The following is a 20301-nucleotide window of genomic DNA, read 5'->3' on the forward strand; positions in this document are numbered from 1 at the left end:
TCAAAACTGGAAAACAAAACTCAAACTTTTAATCAAGTCACCGGAGGTCAGACACCACATCATCTTTCCTCAGTCATTTTTAATCAAAATAAACACTATTAAACAAACTCCATCGAGTCAATGTTCCCTGTGACACAACAGCATCTGAAAATTGCCTTCTGATAACATAAAACAAGAAGCCAAAACTAGAAAACTCCCTGCATGGAAGGAAAATTAGGATTGGTGTACCAAAGTCAGTATTACCCTTCTAACAAAAAGGCAAAAAAAATAAAATAATACACTATATGCTGTTGCCTTGATCTTATTGTTCAAGTAATACCTTCAAATTGTTTGACCTAACTAAAAGTACAGCCTCTAACAACAAAAATGGCAAAAATACACAAATTGGACATAAGACATTTGGGACGTCCCCTGGGACGTTTGAAAACAGTGATCCACATTTTCCCATTTCTGACATTTTATGGACCAAACCAATCAATCAAATCAATCAATAATCAATAATCAAGACAAATAAAACACAGATTAATATATAATGAAATATGATTAGTTGTAGCCTTGTGTACATCGTTTCATACCGTTTCAACAGGTGGCGCTGTGCCAAGAGGTCAGACTTAACAGTGCATGGATAAGTCACATCTTAAACATGTCCCTCTCCATCTCAATCCTGGTCAGCGAGATCTTGCGATCAGGGGGAGGACTCTTTGGTTCACCGACAGCTGCTTCTTTGTTCTTCTTTGTTCAACTTTGTGCCCCTCTCAGAGTGACATGAAGAAACACCTTTGAACACAATTCATAATCACCACTAAAAATACAGATTTTTTTTTTTCTAAATGAGGAAACTTTTTTTTATATTTATTATTAAAACAAAACAAACATTTCTTTACCTCTGAGGAACTCAAGAGTGGAGCCCAGACCCACAGGAATAATGGATATTGAGGCAGTAGTAGGTCCAAACATAAAACAGATGGCAGAGATGAAGTTGGGGATGTGGTCATTCACACTTTGCCATCTACACTCAGCATGAACTGCCTTGAGGCATAGCAAGATGTTCCTGCAAAGAACAGGTAGAATAACAAACCAACCAATACCATCCAAAAGCAGTCTTACCAAAATGGCTTGGCTTTGAAGCAGCACTCAAAACAGGACAGTGCATGACAGTTTTCACGTAATACTGAAAACTAACTTAGTGAAACTTATTATCAAAACTTACCACAACAATGATGCATGGGTCACAGGCAAGTTTCCACGTGTCTTCGGTGCGTTCATATTTTATCTGTATACAATGTTCGTACTGACCGCGGGAAGAGGGCGTTTGGATACTCAGCACCCCCTGAATGCTTTTAAATCTCTAGAGGAAGAATACATCGAGGTGTGTTGTTTTAGCTGATGTTGTTAATCTCATGGCTTTGATTGTACGTTAGCATTTTTAGACCACTCTGTGTTGTAATATTGTTTGGTTTGACGGTTCTTAGTTTGTGCTGCTGTCTGTCTGCCAGGACGTGAAAAGAACTCATTTAAAGAATCTTTAATCTCAAGGGACCTTTCCTGGAAATAAAGGTTTAATAATAATAATAATAATAATAATAATAATAATAACTTGGCAAAACTACTATGATAAAACATAAAACCTGCAGGGACACATGTTTACATATTTAAAAATATTTAATGAGAACAGGAAATGTTTATATCACATTGTGTTTGTGTGATGCAAACAAAGTCTGACTGAGAAAACACAACTTCTGATTTTATTTCAGTATTTGTAGAAATAAAATCAAACTGAATAAACTCAGAGAGAAACTCAGTCCAACAGATGGCAGAAAGACAGCAGCTGCAGTAAAATCCACTTCTTCCTCTTCTTCTTCCTCGTCTTCCGCAGCTGTCTCTGTCCATTGACGTGTAGTCCATTGACGTGTAGTCCACCTCTGTTTCTGTTTCTATCCACCGACATAACAACATTTCTTAAAGATGTCTGGAGATCTGCGGGCAGAGCTGGACAAACACCTGGAGACGTTAAACATCCAGACGACCTGCGTGGATCACCCGCCGGTAAAACCTGGTTACCTGTCTATGAGCCAGCACGCGCACAACTCACAATAATAATAATAATAATAAAATAAATTTTCTGATTGTTTCAAAGCAAAATGATCTCACACTTTATTCGTCTTCATTCATAACCCTACTGACACCACTGTCTTTGGTGTGTCTTCACACTTTTTATGGACACGTGGACGCGTTTAAAAGTTGTCATTTGAATCAAAGGACAGGTGTATTGCCGTTGCCTTGTATGCCGATTCACCAGTAGGTCGGCAGAGGGTGGAATAACGTGCAGTGGTTTCTACCTGTCCCGTTGAATTTGGCCTTTGATAAACGCAACCTAAAAAGTGACATGTTTTTAAATGGAGTCTGGTTAGGACAGCCTCTGATGACTGTTGGCCCAGATATTATTGTATATGTGACGTGTGTAATTAAACACTAACACCTGGCAACGATACTAAACTGAGGATTTATTCTGAATTGCCAACGTCTTTATTCTGAAACCACAACGTTTCTCTAGTGCAAACTTTATTTTGTCATAACGTTATTAGTATTATTATTATTATTATTATCTCATCATCATCATCATCATCATCCTCATCATCAAGATTATTATTTATTATTATTATTATTATACATACATACATGTTATTATTATTTATTTGTTATATATATATTTTCTACAGTCATTGGCTACGTTTCTGAGGCTGCATGAAGCGGCTCTGACCTGCAGGAGGCGCTAAGTCCTGCTAAGTTTGAGGTTTATTTGTGTAGTGCAGGTTAACGCAGCGTAAAACAATACAATGAAATGTGTTGGTCAGCTCAGCATTAAGAGCACTACACATATAAAGAATAAAAATAAGCTGAAGAGTAAAATAAATAAAAAACTAATAAAACGTTTAGGTAAAAATATAGAAATAGAAAATATAGATATACAGGTATTGAAGTGAGCTGTAAAAGAGACATGATATATTTCAGTGTTGATTTAAACAAGGTGTAAAGTGCCTACACCAGTGCTGTTCTAATGAACGTTACTACTGCAAACTACAACCTGAATGATAAACATGAAGTAAGGTCAGTACCTCTCTGACAGTGTCAACAAAAAACTGAAACATAATAAGATTCATAAATGAAATGTGCAAACATGTTTATGACATTTGTACATTTTTCTTATTTAAAACTTCAGGTCAACGTTAAACTAAAAAGGAAAAACACATTTCTATTCTATTCTTCTGTTTTTAATTTAACAGCTTGTAGGAGCTTACACAGATACATTTCACCATGATTGTTTGCTTATACGTGACCATTAAACAGAATTTACTGCTACACAAAATTAAGATTTAATTAGTTTTATGGTAGAAAAGTTACACTTTAACACTGTGGAATCTGTAAACACAAGTGAAGTGAATGTGGTGTGTGTGTGTGTGTGTGTGTGTGTGTTCACCTCCTCCCCCCCTGCAGGTGTTCACAGTGGAGGAGATGATGCCTCACCTGCAGGAGGTGAGCGGAGCCGTCACTAAGAACCTCTTCCTGAAGGACAAGAAGAAGAAAAGCCTGTTTCTGGTGTCGGCTCGCCACGACCGCCAGGTCAGCCCTCCCCCCCTCCCTCCACCATCACAGGACCATGTGTTCTCTTCTCCGCGTCCCATCATCCTCTCTGTTTCCTCTTCAGGTGAACCTCAACGACCTCGCCAAGAAGCTCGGTGTCGGCAGCGGCAACCTGCGTTTCGCAGACGAGGCGACCATGTTGGAGAAACTGAAGGTGAGAAGTCGCTACACTTTATAGAAGCTTCCTCAAATATAGAACCTGGATACGAGTGGCCGAAATGAGCTTCCTCCACTGGGTGGCTCAGCCGAGATGGGGTGAGGAGCTTGGACATCCAGGGGGAGCTCGGCTGTGGTGGTCCAGCACGCCCAACTGGGAGGAGACCCCGTGGCAGACCCAGAGCTCACTGGAGAGACTACATGGCCGATCTATCCTGGGAACCCCTCAGGGTCCTCCAGGAGGAGCTGTAAGGTGTTGCTGGGGAGAGGGAGGTCCTGCTAAACCTGCTGACCAACCCTGGATAAGCAGAAGAAAGTTTGAATCTCTGTGAACATTTACAGGTGTAAGAAAGCAGTTGAATCATTATAGATGTAGATTATTATTCCTTTATTCCTAAGGCCTTGTGGAAATGTTCCTGATTAGGTTGAGTTTCAAGAAGTTATTCATTGTGTCTTTGTCTTCACTTCCTCCGTCCGTCTCGTCTGTAGGTCGGTCAGGGCTGCGCGACGGCTCTCGCTCTTCTCTTCGATAAGGACCAGAGTGTGAAGTTCGTCCTGGACAGGGACCTGGTGGAGGGAGGGCACGAGATGGTGTACTTCCACCCGATGACCAACGCCGCCACCATGGGGCTACGACCGGACGACCTGCTGCACTTCCTCAAGGAGACGGGACATGAACCCATCCTGGAGAGCTTCGAGTAGTGGGACAGGACATGAAAACAAACTTTTGTTGAGCGACGCATGAATTCAGATGATGGACATTTAAGATTTAAGACATTTTACTGGTCTGCTTCAGTTACAGCTCTGCCCAAAAAAAACATTTTTATAAAACTCTAAGACTCAAATCAGCCATTGTGTTTATTTCTCTGTTACTTTGTGTTAAAGGACCAGACTGTTGCTGAAGTCCTCCTCCAGAGACTTAAAGCCGATACATGATGTGTCTCAGGTTAGTCCAGCTAATGTAACGGACATGCCGGCCTAGCAGAGACCGTCACTGCTGTTTCAACATATGAAAACTGTAAATATACAGTAAATATGATCTGTATGTCTTAATTAAATCTTCTAATACAGTTCTGACTACTACAGACTTATTATTTAAAAAAGAAAATATATTAACTAAGCTGTCAGACAAATGTAGTTAGAGTATAAAGGTGCAATATTTACCAATATTCTATATTTATAAAGTATAAAATGTAAATACTCGGGTAAAGTACACGTGTATTTAAACAGACAAACCCTGACTGTAACACCATCACCCGCAATGACTTCAGTGGCCTGAGGGTGGCGCTAGAGGACAGATCACCAATGTGCGTTTATTTTGTGTCTAAATCATTTTAAAGGACCAGTCCACCAACTTTACTTCTTCACTAAGGAACCTTCAGCTGCTTTTATTTCTTAATAAAGTCACATTATTTCATGTTTTATACGTTGTCTAATATTTACAGTACACAAACTTTCTTAGTAATTTAACCCCTAAAAAAAAAAAAAAAAAAAACATGAAGTCAGAACTGAGCCCGGCAGCCCGGCTAACAAACCGGGCTAACAGCAGCTACAGTTGGCAGCAGGGAAACCAGATCAATGCCGAATCACTGAAATACGATTTATCACTGCATGTAGTAAAATGTCAAGATTTGTATCTGAATTGATCATCAACACGACTAAATATCCACTTATATATATATATATATATATTTATATTTAAGTGGTTCAAGGGTGTAAAAACATTCAAGAAAATGTACTTAAAGTATGAAAAGTACTCATGATACAGCCAAAAAACGGGCGATCCCGCATGTCAGCATTGTTGTCCTGTCCACCCCTTGGACCTTTAATATATATGTTCTTAATAGATAGTAACATGTTTACATATGTCGTTTTGTTTTGTTTACTGGAGTATAGTAACAAAAAATAATTTCCCCCTGGGATTATTAAAGTATTTCTGTTTCTGATTCTGATATATTATAATATAGGTTGACATGTACGATGCATTTTAATGCTGTGGCTGCTGTATATATCTATATATCTCAATACAATACTTCCCCTTTAAGATGAATGAAAGTAAATGGACTTATTCAGAACAACTGATAATTTTCAGACTTTCCAGGAGCACCTGAACGCACCGCAGCTTTATATGGTCTCTGTGGTCTCCTGCCCCTCGCTGTCTGTCTGTCTGTCTGTCTGTCTGTCTGTCTGGTTTCCATCCGTGGCCGTGGTGACAGAGCGTAGTCCGGTCGCTATGGGAGACAGGCCAGAAATAAGCTGTCATCTGTGTGTGTGTGTGTGTGTGTGTGTGTGTGTGTGTGTGTGTGTGTGTGCACCATCATGATGTCGTTGTGTGTTTTCTGCTGCTTCTTCGCAGCTCAACAGTCTCTGCACAAAACACTAAGGTCTGCAGGGAGGAAGAGGAGTAATACAATACTGCTGATGACAGTACTGTGTGGCGCTGTAGTACTACAGTAGTTTGCAGTTTCTGTAGTTTCAGTAATTAGATGTTCAGGAGCCACACGGGGATGTTTTTTGCAGCATCAACAGTGTTGGAATGTATCTTACCCAAGTAGTTTTGAGGTACTTGTACTCTACTTGAGTATTTTGGTGGTGCTCAGCTACAGACAGTTCACGCAGGAGGCAGGTTTGGATTATTTATCCTGAACAGAACCAGCACAAGAACCAGGTGATTTGGTGGTGGAAGAAAAGGTTCTCCTCATCCACAGTTCTCTTTCTATTGTTTACCTCCACTTAGGATTGAATCAGTGGACATCTGTGGACAGATTTTGTTATGTTTGGACAGATTCTGGTACCTCTGATTAGATTTTGGTCCACGTTTGGTCCTTTTGGACTGATCTTGGTCCTTCTGGACAGATTCTGGTCCCTGTGGACGGATTTTGACATTGTATTTTAAATGATCATTATTGATATTTGGATTGTTCCATTTGGTTGCTGTCCCCGTCCTCACCAGTACATTGCTTAGATTCAAACCGGGGCTGTGTCGACCGGTTTGCACTGGATCAGTACTTCCAACCACACTACACATAACTCAGGCTGTCCCTTTAAAACTTTAAAACTTGGACAGTAAAATCTGAAATAGGACGTCTGAGTGGAGGCCTGTTCTTCATCTGGATCCTGCAGCACCACGACTGCTGCTGTAAGCATTGGACTTTATGTGTGACAAACACACACACACACACACACACAGTAAATGAGGTGGAGGCCTCCTGCGGTGAACTGTCTGATGTGTTTAAATGGGACTCTTTGAGGAATGTTGGCTGCTTTCTAAACTGGTTCAGTGTTTGTGTTTTGGAGCCCTGGATGTATGAGTGCAAGTGACTTCTGTAAAATCTGTAATATAAGTCTCTGCAAAACGTCAGTAAATTTAATTTGACATTTTTGTTTGACCATTTTTCTCATAGTGTGGCAGAGCAAGAAATTATTGGCGCATGACCTGAAATAAAATGACTAATTGTAGTTTTTACACTACAGCTAAATCACTGGTTCTCAAACTGTGGCATGAGTACCACAGACAGTACACAAACTCCCCCCTGTGGTATAATTTTGTACCACTTTGTAAAAAATAAAGTAAAGTTAAATTGTAATATTTTGTGCCAATATCAGCCTGCTTTGTAGTCATGGTTATGATAAATGTAGCATGCACATACATCGATGATTAGTTACGAGTTAAAATGCAGCAGACAGTAAATGGAGGTAAAATTAACGGTTCAAAAATTCTGTAATCGTGTGTGAAACAGTGTGAATCAGGAGTACAATTTTCCCACCACCACCCCAAAAATTTTTGTCTTTACGTTAAAAAAACGACAGCTGTGGTTGCCAGAATTTTACTGTAATAAATACGGCATAACTTTTACTAATATTACAGTAAAAGGATGTTAGTACTGTTGATTTAATGTTGATGTTTTATTCCATATTTTTAAATTTTATGATGAAAAACTGGCAGTAAAAGACCTTTAAGAAAACATGCTGATTAACGTTACGATGCTTTACTGTATAATTAAAAGTCTCTAATATGAAATACTTTGTTCTGTATAAATTCCCGTATAAATAAAGGCTTTGAAATATGGCAGGAAAACACAGTCATAGTCATTTGACAGTATTTCACTGTAAACAATCAATAGAGACATTTTACAGTGTGGAATAAACCACTTCAAGCATAGACATATATATATATATATATATATATATATATATACCTATATATATATATATATAATATAATATATATATATATCATATATATAGATATAGTATAGATATATTATATATATAATTATATGTCTATGACTTCAAGTACTTCCATGATGGAGCTGAATATTTTCTGGGATGGTACGTAGTGTGAAAAATGTGAAGCACTCTGGGTTAAATAAACGAGACATTACGTGTTAATCAGTGAGATTCAGAGCTTTCTTTATGCTTGAACATTAGTTTATTGACACTCTAATCATTTTGCAATATGACACGTCATCACACTGATCCAATCACAGGCTGTATGTGTGATCATGTGATCACGGTGTGCACAGGTGTATATATATATATATATCTCTTCACTCACCTGTTGTTTCTGCCCTGCAGCACTGACTGACTCTTCCCCTTTAAGAGATCCAGGAAGAGCACAGGAGGTGGGGTGGGGGGAGGTTTGGAGGCGGGGCTTCCTGGTTCAGGAGGTGGTGCTGTTTGAGGAAACAGGTGTGTGTGCTGACAGGGGATGATGTCATTCTCCGGCTGAGTCACCTGGGAGACGGCTGCTGAGCGTGGCGTGGACAGAGACAGAGACAGAGACAGAGAGAGATAAAGGAAAGGTAGGAGGAGGAGGAGGTGAAGAGCTGCCATCATCACTCCTGCTTTTTGTTCCTTGAGGAGGCGTCGGTGTGAGGAAGGAGGCCCAGCAGAGGAGGAGGAGGAGGAGGAGGAGATCATTTGAATGCTGAGGTGAGAGAGCGTCAGAGGAATGAATGAGACAGAGAGAGAACTCCTCTGAGGATGAATCACCAAACTACATCCAAACATCAGAGATCTGCTGCACAACTTCATCTCTGCTCCTGCTCCATAACTTTCCATTTTCCACATCTGTGTTTACACTACATGGCCATAAGTATGTGGACAGCCCCCTGCCTGCCTGTCTGCCTGTCTGTCTGTCTGTCTGTCTGTCTGTCTGTCTGTCTGTGTACTCTTGGTGTGGTTTTTTTTCCTGGTCTGGTCGAGGCCCTTCTTTAGTTGAGATGAAGGGAAATGTTGAGATAAAATCCCAAACCACAGCGTGCTTCAGGGCTCGTAGTCATAATGTGTGACTGTTATGTAAACATGTTTCTGTGGGACACTTTTTAGGCTCAGGTATTGATTCATCGTCAGAATACCTGAAACATTAACGTAATAACTGGTAGCTGCAGCGGCCTCTGTGTTTTTCCAGCTTTGTGGCTGTTTCCTGTTCCACGTTGAGCTTGCTAAGTTGTTTATTTCCACATCCAGCAGTTACGGAGTGACGTGATCGTTCATTTAGACTCAGTTTTAGCTCCCGTTTCTGGGAGATATCTGACTCTGTACCTGGTAAATGCTTCACTGTGTTCACCAGCTCGTCTGTCTGCTCTCTTCTGCAGATTCGTCTCTGAAAACGACACTCTGAGAGTGCAGAGAGTCAACAAGAACAGATAACTATGAGCTGAAAGTCAGCATGAAGCTAGGTAAAGACGAGAGGGACTGCAAATTTAGCTGCATGTTTTGTAACAACACCCACCTGTCAATCAAACGCTCTTAATCCTGCATAACTTTAAGCCTTAATATAATGTGAACAGGTGAGTTGTATATAAATTCACCCTCAGTACAGAGACCAAAACAGTTTTTTGTACCAGGCTGTAAACATGTTTATTTCTGCTGTGAAACATGGGGACTTATGGAGACTGACTCACTTCTGGAGCCAGCCTCAAGTGGACGTTAGAGGAACTGCAGTTTATGGTACTTGGTGTTGGCTTCGCTTCACGGCCACAGAGGTTGTCACTCGGGTAATTCACTAGCACATTATCAGCTCAGACTCTGTTGTCATAAAAACATGTCTTTCTCCTGAATGGAAAACACTGCTGGGGGTTAAATGCTAGACCTGAAGTGAACTCTGAGAAGACGTGTGGAGAGTTTTCTGGATCTGTTCTTTGTGATTGATGTCGATATCGGTGGAAACATGAGGCGCGTTGGCAGGTGTGGTGAGTGCTGAGGAGGAGGAACAGACAGTTAAGCAGCAGACGGACTGATTCAGAGCTCACTCTGTAATTTCTCCAGCTGCACTTTGGTTTTCGCGGTTCAGTTTGGCCTCGCTTCTAGGTCACTCCCTGTTTTTCGGGTCCATGGTTTTTGGATTCTGTGTCGCCCAGCTCGCACCGAGTCTGCAGAGGAACACTCTGCTTGTTTGTGATTTTCGGTGGGAAACTGCGTTCCCACCATCGCCGCTCTGACCTTTGACCCTTTACCTCCTCGAAAGCACAGCAGTGTTGCAGTAAAACGTCTCCTGTGATTGAGATGTATCAGAGCAGCCGTGTGCTGCAGGTGGAGCTACGTTACTTTATATACAGTTAGTTTAGTTTAGTCCAGTGGGGCCCAAGCTAGGGGTCATGTCCCGACAAAAGAGTCAGCAGATTAATCTAAGGGGTCGTCAGATGTTCTCATACACAAATATATTTTCAGTTTTTTTGACTTTTTTTTCGTTAAATAAACGAGAGAGGTGAGAGGTTTGCTGTGTGTTTGATAAGAAGGTTTGCAGGTCGTTGCAATGCAGTTATAAAATATTTAATGTGATACTGTAGTAGTAGTGTAAATGACCTTAAATTTGTCCTTAAGTACAGTACTTGATTAATTATACAGAACATTAGAGTGCTTATCCTGTTGCTGCTCTATTTGGGCTGATCTAGTTCGAGTGCTCAAGAGTTCAAATCCTCCTAAAATCCTGCTGCAGGATACTGAGAGGATTTTAAACTCTTCTTCCTCCTTCGATCAAAATTTGCTGCTAAATAAATAAATACATGTCTCCAGTCTCGTCTGTGATGACAGATCTGTTCATTTAATCTTTTATCAACGTTAAAAATTTCATTAGCGGAGCTTTTAAAGATACAGTGAAAGTAACACGATGTGTTCAAGGCGTTCAAGGCGTTCAAGGCGTGTGTCAGACAAACAGCAGAGTGCAAACAGGTCTAACACACACACACAGCCCACGGCAGGTGTGAGTCATTTAATACACTGTGTGTGTGTGTGTGTGTGTGTGTGTGTGTGTGTGTGTGTGTGTGTGTGTGTGTGTGTGTGGTACCATCATATGACTGCTAGAGTAAACAGTACAGGTGTAACACAGGGACAGTAAGGGTGATGTCATGCAGGAAGTGGACATGGTGACATGAAAGCACACACACACACACACACACACAGTGGTAACTGTACACTGTACGTGGTGTCACATGATATTTAGTGTTTTTAAATGAAACATGTCAAATATATTCCACATATTTTCATACACACAGGTGATTTCACGTGTCATAAAAGGTCAATAACGCGTGAAACACCGCTGCTGTCACAGGCACAGTCCAAACATTGACTCAGTGTTTCTGACTATGCAAACTGTCTACTGCTGTAACACTTGAGATCAGTATTTTTCTTTTTTTTTGAAAGGCCTCGGTCTCGTCTCGGATTTTAGCTGAAGACCAGTCAAGTTTAGAACTGCAGGCAGATATCACCGCCCACCTTTACATGAACTCAGAGAAAGTGAATGCAGGAAACGGGAGGAGAAGTCGTGTCTGTCTGGGAGGCGACCACACTGCAAGACAGGATCCAAAAGAATTCACAGCAGCTTGTGAATACAGTTTAATGAGACGACTCGGACCACGCATGACTCAACTATCTGAGTAGGCTGCATACTGTCTGGTCTAGGTTTAGGTGGATTAGACTACGACATTGCAAAACACACAACCAACTGTGACTTTTCCTTCTTTGGACCTGCAGATTTGTTAATTAGTGTCAAAAATACTCCCAGTAATTTGATCATCAGTATTGTTTATTGTTTGAAGCAGTCTAATTCAGCAGGAAACTGGTTCACACACACACACACACACACACACACACACACACTCAGTGTCAGTAATGAGCAGGAAGCTGCAGACTCTTTGTATTCAAATCACAGCAGCTTTTATTGTGTGCGAGCCGAATGAGAGACACGTCTTCGCTCTCACTTCACTGAACTCTTTGTCTGTCGTCACAAACGCTAAATCACAGCGAGCGGCACCGAGAGGGACAGTAACCATCAAACAACAGCGTGAGAAGATGGAAAACACGTGGTGACAGCTCAAACTGAGAACAGTATCGCACAGTCATCGGGTCGTTCTAATAAACTTCATCGTCACTCTAAATAATAACATGAAGATTAAAAATGTTTAGTTTACCTGCAGGTTGTTCATAGATATTACGGAACTCATAAAACAGACTGATTGGATGTGTTAGTGTGTATTAGAAGGAGAGATATGAAAATGATGAGAATAAAGTTGAAATATTTTCACACAAGATGTTCAAATAAAGTGTTCTAAACAAATAATCATAATATCAAGAGATACAGCTATTTACAATATCAAGAAATATGATGAAGAATCAAGCGATGATGTGATTTATTGCTGACTTTCATCTGAATCTAAACAAAAAAAACAGGATTTTACTGATAATAATGTGAGTTTATTTTCATAATATCATAAAAATTCTGCCATTACGTCCATAGAGGCTCCGGTTCTGGCACAACATCGGCTCCAGCATTCCCCCGATGACAGTATAAAGAGTGGTCAGAGCATGAGCGACGTCGCCCAGAGGTCACCAGAAGAGCCCCATTTGAAGCCTTGCTCGCTCACTCTTTCCTTTTCCCTTCCTACCTTCCTCCATCGACATCCTCGTCTGTCATTATGTCCATAGAGGCTGCCGAACCCACTCGCCCACCTCCTGTTCTGGCATGACATTGGCTCCAGTGTCCTCCCACACCCCGAGTCTGGAAAAACCTCCTCTTCTTCTTCTCCTTCTTCCCGGTGGTCCAAATCGCCTGTGGTGCAAACACTAACACTAAATAAAACATTTCCTCCATAAAATTTGATCCAGTTTCACCAGAATCAGTGAAATAGTTGCTGCTGTGTGACTTAGTGCCGTGAAGCGTTACGTACTTCTCCCGACCCGGAGCCCAAAGTTACATAGTGTGAGAACAGACATACGAATGACAGAGACACCGTTCAGTCATTGTGGGAACGTTCATATTTCTGTGAAGAATCCACGTCTGTCAGCTTTAATTTGACATTTTCTCCTCACCGCGGCCGGCTCGTTATCTCACTTTGGCGTCCCACTAATTACTGTTGACCGCCTGCTGTGACCTCTGACCTCTGACCTGCTACTTGTGTTGAAGCTAACTCGTCGTTTAAGTGTCCCAACATTAAAAAAAAACTGAACTTCACAGGTCCAATTAGTTATGAAACATTTTTTCCCAACAAAGCGCTCCATGGAGCAGAACTCACCGCAGAGCATGTGAGGACAGCAGGACGATGTGTCGCCTGTCTGTGCTTCACGTTGTGTTCGAGCGTCTGAAGCAGCAGCTCTGGGGTGTGTTTGCTCTCTCTGCTTTCATGAAACGTTGATTGGGAACAGCTTACTGTCACCGCATACTGAACCGGCTCCAAATGAACATTTTCTCCTGAAACAGATGTAACACAGCTGGATCGCTTCAGTAGCTCAGCACCTTACAAACTCTCTTCATGAGCAGCTGCAGAGTGATCGCTTCACGTGAATTACTACGCAGAATGAAGAGCAGCACTTAAACAGCCAGTATTCAATATACTGATATTTTATAAAAGACCAGACAAGGCAAGATAAGACAAGACAAGACAAGACTAGATAAGACAAGACAAGACAAGACTAGATAAGATCAGACAAGACAAGATAAGACCAGACTAGACAAGACTAGACAAAACCAGATAAGACCAGACAAGACTAGATAAGACTAGATAAGACCAGACTAGACCAGATAAGACCAGACAAGACAAGACAAGACAAGATAAGATAAGACCAGACAAGACTAGATAAGACCAGAAAAGACAAGATAAGACCAGACAAGACCAGATAAGACCAGATAAGACCAAATAAGACCAGACAAGACCAGATAAGACCAGACAAGACCAGACAAGACAAGACAAGATAAGATAAGACCAGACAAGACTAGACTAGACTAGACTAGACAAGATCAGACAAGACAAGACAAGACCAGATAAGACCAGACAAGACAAGATAAGATAAGACCAGACTAGACCAGATAAGACCAGACAAGACTAGACTAGACTAGACAAGATCAGACAAGACAAGATAAGATAAGATAAGACCAGACAAGACTAGATAAGACCAGAAAAGACAAGATAAGACCAGACAAGACTAGATAAAACGAGATAAGACCACACAAGACAAGACCAGACAAGATAAGACCAGACTAGACTAGACTAGACTAGACTAGACAAGATCAGACAAGACAAGACAAGACAAGACAAGATAAGACCAGACAAGACTAGATAAAACGAGATAAGACCACACAAGACAAGACCAGACAAGGCAAGATAAGACCAGACAAAACCAGACAAGACTAGATAAGACCAGACAAGGCAAGATAAGACCAGACAAGACTAGATAAAACAAGATAAGACTAGATAAGACCAGACAAGGCAAGACTAGACAAAACCAGATAAGACCAGACAAGATAAGATAAGACCAGACTAGACTAGACTAGACAAGATCAGACAAGACAAGACAAGATAAGATAAGACCAGACTAGACTAGACTAGACTAGACAAGACAAGATCAGACAAGACAAGACAAGACAAGACAAGACAAGATAAGACCAGACAAGACAAGATAAGATAAGACCAGACAAGACCAGATAAGACCAGACAAGACTAGATAAGACCAGAAAAGACAAGATAAGACCAGACAAGACTAGACCAGACTAGACTAGACAAGACAAGACAAGACAAGACTAGACTAGACTAGACTAGACTAGATAAGACCAGACAAGACTAGATAAGACCAGACTAGACCAGACAAGACTAGACTAGACTAGACAAGATCAGACAAGACAAGATAAGATAAGATAAGACCAGACAAGACTAGATAAGACCAGAAAAGACAAGATAAGACCAGACAAGACTAGATAAAACGAGATAAGACCACACAAGACAAGACCAGACAAGATAAGACCAGACTAGACTAGACTAGACAAGACAAGACAAGACAAGACAAGACTAGACAACATAAAACAACATAAGACAAGACGAGACAAGACACGACAAGACAACATAAGACAAAGAAAAGACCAGGGAGAAAACAAACACAAAAACTAAAGACAAATCAGGAGGACTGTTTGTCTGAATGATGTTGTGGTCCCCAGAGGACGACTCTGCCGGCCTCCTGACCTTTCCTCCTCTGACGCCACCCTCTGGACAAACAAGAACTGTCTGTTTACTCAAAGCTGCTCTGCTGTGAAAAAATAACGAACGTCATCACACGGACGCTGCTGTTTCTGTCACGCCGCGGTGGAACTTCTCACCAGGGGGTTAAAATGGACTGGACCGCTTCCACTGCTGGAAACTCTTCCAAAATAAACCCCCACTCACACGAGAGAGCTGCTACTGTTCATCTGAACATCATGCGATGTTACAGTCAGTCAGTCTGTGTGCGGCTTCAGTTCAGATTTAAGTGGCTGATGCAGAGTCTGTGTCCATAATACAATGAAGTTTTATTCTCTGTACACGCAGATCTTCTCATGTGAGTGACAAAACAAGCATCCATCTGACAGTCACAAGACTCCCCTCTTCTTCTTCGTCTGTCTTCTCAAACGCTTTCAGATAAAAGCAGAAATGACAACAATGAATAAAATCCAGCAGAATAGACAGTGGAAAAATGAAATAGATAAATGAAATTATGTAATTTTATAACAAATAAACACCAGTAAGAAAAACAAAAAAGCTAAAAAGAAGTTTAATTGACCACCGGTGCTTAATTTGCGTTTACTTCACTTTTATTTTGAAAATCTGAGCTGTGGCTGTAGCACTTAGTTGCCACATTGGACTGAGGGTATACTTCCTGTCACAATAAAAGCCTTTTCAAGTGAAAGGCGGAAACCTCAAGCAGAACCTAACTCCTCGTGTTGGGCGGCCATCCACTGCGATAAGTTGTGTTAGTTCTAATAATAATGATGATAATTAAAATTATAACTCTAAACTTTAATGTAGTAATGATAGACGTCAACAGGACCACGGCAGCAGGCTAGACCAGTTGCTCTAGGAGTAGATATGATCCACAAGAACCTGCAAGAGGAGAAACTCTGGCCTCCAGAACCAGAACTGGGAGCTGGTTCCACAGAAAGCTCTGGGTCCCTTTTGGGGGACTCTAGGAACCAGCATGGAAGGAATGGAGATCTTAAAGACATCAAATAGTCCAAATTAAGACGTAAACAGCTGCTTCCAAACTGTCTATGAAAGGAAAGACAGTAACAAACAATAAGACATCACCCAGTCGACAGAAATGATCGATATAAAGCGGTTCTGCACACCCATATTTAGCCCATTTCGGTCCTTTTCAGTCCCGTTCAGCCCCGTTTAATAGAAACCAGGCTGAGGAGTTTCCACCAGAGGAATGTTTGAGGGCTGAGCTGTGGTTCATATCTGTTCTCCACCCAAAACTCTCCGTTCAGCTCCACATGCTTCTTTGTGTTTTATGTTTTTTCATTAAACAGCATGAATTTATTTTTAACCACATGCGTGTCATCTCTCTCACATAATTCATACTGCCGCTTGTACTGTTCGCCTTCTTATGAAGCTCTGTTTACTCTGGTAGATATTGTGTTTTCATAAGCAGTATTAGATGTGGTTGCAGTCAGCGGTGGTGAGTCACATTTGAAGTACATGTACTTTAGGCTTTTCCTCTCATAGCAGTTTATATTTAAAGCAACACCACGTGGAAATTTTTGTGATTTAGCTCCTCCAGTTTCAGAGTGTAATCCCACTGTGGTAAATATGTCCAGCTGTACTCGAGTATTTGTTCTGATTACATTACTTATCATCAAAAACTAGCAGCCAAACATCAAATCAACCAGGTCACCAGCAGCAACTAATATCACTGACTAGTCCAGCAGCAGTCAGCCCAGCTCGGCGTCTGTCTTTCAGCCTTTTATTTCACCAAGCTCTCACCAACCACTAAAAGTCAGTCCCACATTTACTCTTGTCCGGCGGCTTCTTGCTCGTTCACTCTCTCCTTTTCTCTTCTTAGCTTCCTCCGTCAACATCCTCTTCGCTCTCTTCTCCTCTGCCATTATGTCCATAGAGGCTGCTGATTGCCTGCCTGCTCAGCTCCAGTTCTAGCACGACATTGGTTCCAGCACCCCAAAACACCTCCACCCCTGGTGCTCTGAGATCACAGCTTGGCTAACAAACTGACCTAACAATACCTAACAGCACCTTCAGTTTACTTCACTGTCCATCATAAACTGTGTGCTGTGTGACTTAGTGCCGTAAAGCGTTACGTACTTAGCCCAAAGTTACATAGTGTGAGAACAGAAAAGTTGCTTTAATGTGGAGACTTGTTATGAGTTTGTCATTCTGAGAAGGAATATTTCCCAAAAAGTTAAAGTACTCAGTGTTTTTGTGGGATACATCTGTTGTTGTTGTTGTTGTTGGCCTGTGGTGGTTTCCAGTCGTAAACTCCACTTAGTTTTAATTTTCTTGGTGGCACAAAAACAATAAATCAGTTTTATTACATGGTGGTTTTATTAGTTTCTTTTGTTTTTAAAGTAGTCACAGTAGTAGCTCCAGACTGACTCCTGACTGTCTTGTTAATAGCAGCAGTACTATGATATTTAAACGTTGTATATTAGTATTTGCAGTAGCTGATGAAGTATTAATAAGTTAGAATAAAATATTTATCTGAATGATTAAGTAAAACCTTTTAATGAATAATTAAACACTATAATGAGTGTGCATCAGAGTTTATTGTAATGAACATGTTGATTATGAACATTATGAGGCTCAGGCTGCAGTTTGTTTTGTGGTAGGCAGCGGTGAGCTGCAATGTATTGATCCTGACGTGTCCTCCTGTGTTTCTAATGTGATCAATACGCTGATCGATACAGTCACAGACACACAGCACAACCTCAGCTCTGCTGCTCACTGCACAGTCAGCTTACAGGTTTAACTCCTGAGTGTCTTCACTGTCGGCTTCAGTCATTTTCTGATGAGTCTGTGACCTCTTCAGAAGTTATTATAAGCTCATGTTGATCTTAAAGATGACCTTAAAAGCCTCTTAAACTGCCGGGTTTGTTGCACAGGACTTAAATATATCTTTACAGAGGGACTAAAGGAACATTTATTTTCTCAGGCATCACATTATCAAATGGATCCAGTACACTGACAGGTCCAGGATGTGGTTAGCCTGGCTGCTGAAGTGCCAAAAACTGCAGTTCCTCTAACGTCCACTTGAGGCTGGCTCCAGAAGCGAGTCAGTCCCCATAAGTCCCCATGTTCAAATGTCCAATTTCACAGCAGAAATAAACATGTTTACAGCCTGGTACAAAAAACAGTTTTGGTCTCTGTAGCTAATTTCCCCGTTCATGACAACTGTACTGAGGGTGAATTTATATACAACTCACCTGTTCACGTTATATTAAGGCTTAAAGTTATGCAGGATTAAGAGCACGGACGCTTTGATGGGTGTTGTGTTGTCACAGATGGCACCCAGGCGTCCACCAATGATCCACGTCTTTGCCAATATTTAGATTAGAACCAGTATTTCCTACATGGTGGCGGTTGGTGCCACATTCATTGTACTGTCCGTGGTTATCACTAGAAATCAAATGTATGAATGCATGACTGCCTAGGGCTTCCATAGTTTCGGATCACTGGCGAAGTGGAGATGTTTTCAGGCCAGAGGAGCTGGGTAATGCTGGAGCCAATGTCGTGCTAGAACCAGAGCTGGGTTAGGAAACACACAGATAGTGGCGCACAGTGCTGCAGGTAGTAACTCCGGGTCGGGAGAAGTACGTAACACCACCAACTATTTCACTGATTCTGGTGAAACTGGATCATATTTAGATAGATAGACAGACAGACTTTATTTATCCCAAACTGGGAAATTACAGTGCAGCAGCAGCATTACACACAGTGACGATAGGCAACATAATAATACAAATATAAAGAGCAAACTATACATAATAAAATGTCAGACTGTACAACACCCCCACCACCTGATTGTTGTAGTCTCCTGTTCATGTTCATTTAAATTTTTCCATTTTATTTCATTTATACCTTGCAGTTCTTATTTATATTATGGTCACTTTCTTTGCAAGATTACTTACACTATGGTCACTTTACACTACAATACTCTTTATATATCATGTCACTCTTATCCTTAGTACTTGTCTGTTTTTGAAGGTTGATTACTTTTTCGTGGTTATTGTGTAGTTTAGATATTTCTGTCTGTTTATTGTGTCTTTTTTGTTTTGGCCTCTTCTACTTTTGTTTCTATATCTTGCTGCTGTTACAAGTGAATTTCCCCATGGTGGGATGAATAGAATAGATCTTTATTGTCATTGTCACAGGTACAACGAGATTGAAAGTGCTTCTAGTCAGTCAGTGCAACATAAATAAAATCCTAGCGTTAAAGTGACTAGTGAGTGTTAAAATAACTAGAATAAATAAGAATAAAGATACCTGAGACATTAAAAAGTACTAAAATAAATAAAATTAAACATATGCTAAAATCAAAATAAATACTAAATATGCTAAAAGGAGCATACACCTATTACGTAAAACATTAAAACATTGTGCACATAATTTTTTGGCTATTGCATTTGGATAAAAACTGTGTTTGAATCTATTTGTCCTCGCACCAATGGCTCTGTATCGTCTGCCTGAAGGCAGCATTACAAACAGTATATCTAATCTAATCAAAACCAAAACAGCAATAGTAAATAAAATATATTGTACAAGAGTATTTACAGCAAATTGGCATCGCAGGTTATTTGGATTTGGAAGAAGAAGAAGGGGAGGTTTTTCAGGCCCCTGGGGAAAGCTGGAACCAATCGTCGTGCTAGAACCAGAGCTGGGTTAGGAGAGGCTCTGCAGCCTGTGTGGACATAATGGCAGAGTTAAGAAGAGCTTGGTGTAATTTTAAATGCGTTGTTGACCTTGCTGAAAGATATTTAGTTCCCACACTGGACACACACATATAGGACATGCACACACACACACACAGATGGTGGCGCACGCGCTCGTGCACGCGCACAGTGCTGCAGGTAGTAACTCCTCCCCCCTCCATTCTGCCGCTTTAAACACAATAACCCGCCGGAGCTCCGTTGTGGACTACAAACCGGCTGCAGGTCCTGCTCAGGCGCGGCTTCTCGGGCTTTGCAGGTCACAGGTGAGCCGCTTCCAGACCTCCATGTTGTTGTTGTTGTTGTTGTTGCTGCTC

General features: G+C 41.0%; 2 protein-coding genes across 3 annotated transcripts in view; both read left to right on the top strand.

The window, feature by feature from the left end:
* The first annotated feature begins 1848 nt into the window (after window positions 1–1848).
* prorsd1 (prolyl-tRNA synthetase domain containing 1) lies at window positions 1849–4867 on the top strand. The gene is made up of 4 exons (XM_027275897.1): window positions 1849–2046; window positions 3496–3621; window positions 3707–3796; window positions 4288–4867. Exons 1-4 carry the CDS (start codon window positions 1966–1968, stop codon window positions 4498–4500), a joined length of 510 nt encoding a protein of 169 aa, XP_027131698.1. The 5' UTR covers window positions 1849–1965; the 3' UTR covers window positions 4501–4867.
* Window positions 4868–8476: 3609 nt separating this feature from the next.
* Window positions 8477–20301, top strand: part of usp54a (ubiquitin specific peptidase 54a) — a 45633-nt gene continuing 33808 nt past the window's right edge. Inside the window, exon 1 of one of the 2 annotated variants that reach the window (XM_027275871.1) lies at window positions 8477–8733. The gene's annotated coding sequence lies outside the window, so the exon portion shown is untranslated. Of the gene's footprint in view, window positions 8734–19975; window positions 20251–20301 lie in introns of those variants that run through there. The other variant, XM_027275872.1, reaches the window with a different exon arrangement.

Source organism: Larimichthys crocea, unplaced genomic scaffold (genome assembly GCF_000972845.2).
Source record: "Larimichthys crocea isolate SSNF unplaced genomic scaffold, L_crocea_2.0 scaffold239, whole genome shotgun sequence".
NCBI classification, from domain to species: Eukaryota; Metazoa; Chordata; class Actinopteri; family Sciaenidae; genus Larimichthys; species Larimichthys crocea.

Coding starts and splice junctions, on each gene's coding strand:
- prorsd1 (XM_027275897.1), top strand. CDS start 1,966: ATGTCTGGAGATCTGCGGGCAGAGCTGGACAAACACCTGGAGACGTTA. Junction 2,047..3,495: donor CCTGCGTGGATCACCCGCCG/GTAAAACCTGGT, acceptor CCCCCCCTGCAG/GTGTTCACAGTGGAGGAGAT. Junction 3,622..3,706: donor CGGCTCGCCACGACCGCCAG/GTCAGCCCTCCC, acceptor TTTCCTCTTCAG/GTGAACCTCAACGACCTCGC.